This window comes from Penaeus vannamei, chromosome 2 (genome assembly GCF_042767895.1).
Source record: "Penaeus vannamei isolate JL-2024 chromosome 2, ASM4276789v1, whole genome shotgun sequence".
NCBI classification, from domain to species: Eukaryota; Metazoa; Arthropoda; class Malacostraca; order Decapoda; family Penaeidae; genus Penaeus; species Penaeus vannamei.
Window position 1 is genome coordinate 6,230,325 of NC_091550.1, and position 5,000 is coordinate 6,235,324.

A 5,000-nucleotide genomic window follows, 5' to 3' on the forward strand; every position below is an offset into this window, starting at 1 on the left:
CTAATTATTTAATAGATAATGAAAAAAAAATCCTGCACCCTAGTTATTAAATAATTTTGCTTCTCTCTTTTATCCAAAATTCCTTCACATGCTATTATTTATCAGCGTTAATCTATTACGTCTATCAGCTGTTTACTATTTCTTATTAATCCAAATTTCTCCATTTATTGCATTTCGATAATAATTATCCATCTTTGTTTTCTATTTTTATTCTATCCTTTATTTCCTTCTTTTTCACCTATTTTCCTATTTCTCAATTTCTCGTTCGCAACCTTAATTATTTATTTGTTTTCCCAATTACGCATTTCCTTCGTGTTTTTTTTTTTTTTTTATTCACCATTTTTCTTAAGCCTATATTTTTTTCGTATCTGGCTATTCCCTATTTCTCCGTGTTTATTCAATTTTCTCTTTTTTTATCTTCTATTTCCTTTCGTTTATTCCCATTCCTTATTTCCCTTCTCATCTCCCCTTATTTACCTCCTCCCCTCTCCCAGGTACATTTTTCTCCACCCTCATCACCCACTCCCCTCTTTATCCTAGTATTCCTCCATTCCCCTCATTTATTCCCGTCCTCTTTCTCCCTCATTCGCCCCCTCAGGATGAAGTGGTCTGGCGCAGTGTTGGCAGCGGCTGGTGTGGTGGCTGGATGTGGAGTGGTGGAAGCGGCGGTGGAGTTCGAGCCACACGTGAGAGTGGAGAGAGACTACAGTTCCGGCGGTGGAGGTGGAGGTGAGGATCATTCATGTCGATGAGGGATGAATGAGAATGAGTATCTGCTCCATACGAGAGATGTAGTTGAGAGGTTTCGAGTATATCTTCGTCAGAAATACATGTATGAATGAGAATGAGTATTTTCTCAATACGAGAGATGTAGTTGACCGGTTTCGAATGTATCTTCAAGAAATGCATTTGGCCGGTTTCGAATATGTCTTCAAGAGAGTATTTGAAAGGTTTTGAATATATCATCGTCAGAAATATATGTATGAATGAGAATGAGTATCTTCTCAATACGAGAGATGTAGTTGAGAGGTTTCGAATGTATCTTCAAGAAATGCATTTGACCGGTTTCGAATATATCTTCGAGAGATGTATTTGAAAGGTTTCGAATATATCTTCGTCAGAAATACATGTATGAATGAGAATGAGTATCTTCTCAATACGAGAGATGTAGTTGAGAGGTTTCGAATGTATCTTCAAGAAATGCATTTGGCCGGTTTCGAATATATCTTCGAGAGATTATTTGACCGGTTTCGAGTATATCTTCGTCAGAAATACATGTATAAATGAGAATGAGTATCTTCAAGAAATATGTCTTCAAGAAATGCATTTGACCGGTTTCGAGTATATCTTCGAGAGAGTAATTAAAAGGTTTCGAGTATATCTTCGTCAGAAATACATGTATGAATGAGAATGAATATTTTCTCAATACATGAGATGTAGTTGACCTGTTTCGAATATACTTGACCGGACTGGTTACGAATGTCTTCAAGAAATGCATTTGACCGGTTACGAGTATATCTTCAAGAGATGTAGTTGAAAGGTTTCGAATGTATCTTCGTCAGAAATACATGTATGAATGAGAATGAATATTTTCGCAGTGCGAGAGATTATTCGAAAGGTTTCGAGTATATCTTCGTCACAAATACATGTATAAAAGAGAATGAATATCTTCTCAATACGAGAGATGTAGTTGAAAGGTTATTATTATTTGAAAGGTTTCGATAATATTTGACTGGACTGGTTACGAATATGTCTTCAAGAAATGCATTTGACCGGTTTCGAGTATATCTTCAAGAGATGTATTTGACTGGTTTCGAATGTATCTTCGTCAGAAATACATGTATAAATGAGAATGAATATCTTCTCAATACGAGAGATTTAGTTGAAAGGTTATTATTATTTGAAAGGTTTCGATAATATTTGACTGAACTGGTTACGCATATGTCTTCAAGAGATGTAGTTGAAAGGTTTCGAATGCATCTTCGTCAGAAATACATGTATGAATGAGAATGAATATTTTCTCAATACAAGAGATGTAGTTGACCGGTTTCGAATATATCTCCAAGAGATTATTTGATCGGTTTCGAATGTATCTCCGTCAGAAATACATTTATTTGTGACGAATTTAAATGTGACGAATTTAATTTAATTTAATTTAATTTAAAAAAATGGACGAATTTAAATGTGACGAAAAGAAAAAGTATATTCGAAACCAGTCAAATACATCGCTTGTATCGTGAAGATATTCATTCTCATTCATACCTTTCAACTTATGTGTACATGAGTACGGTTAGAGGTTCATTCACTTCAGTTCATTCACTTCATTTGAGAGTCACTTCGTTTGTTCACTTCGACTGTGCACATTTTTTTATCCATTTGATTTATTAACTTCAATCATTCACTTCATTTATTCACTATTTTTGTTGCTGTTGTTGTTGTTGTTGTTGCGGTAGGAGCATTATTAGTATGATGCATCCTTATCATCTATTTTTTACTATTACTATTATTTTAGTATGATGCATTGCTATATTTTTCGATTATTTTTTACCATTGCTATTTTTAGTTTTTTTTCTACTATTATTACTATTTCTATTTTTTTCTTTTTTTAGGTTTTACTGGGACTGGAGGTTATGGAGGTACAGGTGGAGGTGGAGGAAGTGGATATGGAGGTAAGTCTTCAGTAAATCCACTCTTTATACGTCAAATTAATGCGTCTATATTTTTATTACTTTTTTTTTTTTACCTTTTCTGTTTTTATGTTACTTAGAATGCTAAACATGAAAAAATGAGAATGAAATAGTAAATTCAAAGTAGAATGATATATAATAATAATGATAATAATAATAATAATTTTTGTGATTTTTCATTCAATAAGTGGTATGTTTTTTGTTCAATTATAAAGATTTAGAAATATATTGCTTCACTTCTTGAGGGAAATGAAGTTTATATATACATGTTTTCAAAATAACTATGGCATTCTTGCATGTGGAAAATCGTCTGTTAGTTGTAAAACCATTAATTAGTCTTTTCTATATCCACTTTCGTCTGTTAATTAATTTCGTCTATAAACATCGTTAGTAAATTAATGTCTGTCTTCTAATTTATTTCTGATGGCTATATGTTTTATGTCAGTCTTCTAGAATATTTCTGATATCAGGGTCTTTGCATGTACTTAATAATCTATAAGTATAATTTCTCTACATTAACTATCGTGTCTTCTTTTTGTTCTCTTTTTTTCTTTTTTTTTTTGTGATCGATACAAAAATAGATTTTCTTCCTTCAATTTTCTTTTAGATTTGTATGTCCTTGTTCCAACGGCACCACTTTTTTTCCTCTTGTTCATGTTTCAAAGATAATCACACAAAAAAGAATGAGTAATAATAGTAATGATAATAAAAATAATTGAATTAGAAAAAAAAATCGCAACAACCTTAGAACACAAAAAGTAGAAAAAATACAAGTAGAAAAAGATACAATAAAGCAAAACAGTAAAAAATAATAATAATAATAACTTTGACATCAAATAGAAGAAAAAAAACGAATTTCAAACATAGAATCTTATAAGTAACCTTCTGCCTCACAGGTGGTGGCAGCTTCGGTGGCGGAGGATACGGGGCAGGTGGTGGTGGTGGAACAGGCTACGGAGGTAGTGGAAGCTCGGGTGGAGGCGGTGGATCGGGCGGCCACCCAGTCGTGATCGTCCACCAGACCAAGGGTGGAGGTGGTGGAGGTTATTCCGGAGGTGGAGGAGGTGGAGGATACGGAGGTGGTGGAGGTGGAGGAGCAGCGAGCACCGCCGCCTGCACCATCTGCGCTGCTCTGGCTCCGCTGGCTCTCCTCAGCTCCATTCTGCCTCTTCTGAGCTTCGGGTGAGTCGCTGGCAGGTGGATTTCCCCTTCTCTCTCCAGGTGGCGCAGGTGGAGCTGGAGGACACGGTGGAGGAGGAGGAGGAGGTGGGGCTGAAGTCATCTACATCACCGAACCCAGTGGAGGAGGTGGCTACGGAAGTGGAGGAAGTAGCTACGGAAGTGGAGGAAGTGGCTACGGAAGTGGAGGAGGAGGACACGGTGGAAGTGGAGGAGGGGGATATGGCGGAGGTGGAAAAGGAGGAAAAGGAGGAAAGGGGGGGTTCTCTGGTGCTCTCTGCTCCGTGTTGGCTCCCTTGGCCGTCCTCGCTACCCTTTTCAACTTGGCTCCCATTGGTATTGGGTCAGTGATACGCGCCTGATGTGATTCAATAGCTATTAATAAGTAAAAGTTAAATAGTTATTTAGATCATAACGAGAGTGATTATGAGAATGCAAATTAGCAAACGTTATTTTAGTGAATAACGACTGATGTGATTCTAACTATTTATAAGTAAAAGTTAAGTAGCTATTTAGATCATAACGATAGGGATTATGAGAATGAAAATTAGCAAAAGTTATTTTAGTGAATAACGACTGCAACTCTAAGAATGAAAAGGTTATTTGGTTATTTAAGATAAATATCTATTTAGATCATAACGATAGTGATTATGAGAATGAAAATTAGCAAAAGTTATTTTAGTGAATAACAGCTGTAACGGTAAGAATGAAAAGAACTTGGCAAAAGTTATTTGATAATAACAAAAATGGTAAGAAAGGAAATAGCTAAGTAAAATAACTAACAAAAATGGTATTGTTGATATATAATCATAATCATAATGATAACAAAAATTGCAATGATAAAAGTAATCCAAGTAATGATGATAATGTTATCGATGATGATAATAAACAATAATAACAATGACACAAATAGATAACAGTGATTAATAACCATAACAATAACCAAAACCCAATTCGAGACATAAGATCCAAAATAGCGTAACATCACACCACACATAACACCTCTAACCTCTCGTTTTTTTTTTTTTTTCCTTTCTTTTCTTTTAGTTTCGTCACCGTTTCAACTGGCAAGAGACGAAGGAGAGACGTTCCCGACGAAATAGTGAGCGAAAAACTGAGGGAATTTTCGCAGGT

At 35.3% G+C, this 5,000-nt stretch overlaps 1 protein-coding gene across 1 annotated transcript in view; it reads left to right on the forward strand.

Moving 5' to 3' along the window:
* LOC113816320 (uncharacterized) overlaps positions 1-5,000 on the forward strand; it is an 8,776-nt gene that overhangs the window by 568 nt on the left and 3,208 nt on the right. The window contains exons 2-5 of the mRNA XM_070135317.1: positions 599-729; positions 2,610-2,669; positions 3,584-3,869; positions 4,914-5,000. The exon at positions 4,914-5,000 is cut by the window's right edge and continues 52 nt beyond it. Of these exons, the coding sequence (XP_069991418.1) occupies positions 599-729; positions 2,610-2,669; positions 3,584-3,869; positions 4,914-5,000 (564 nt within the window). The remainder of the gene's footprint in view (positions 1-598; positions 730-2,609; positions 2,670-3,583; positions 3,870-4,913) is intronic.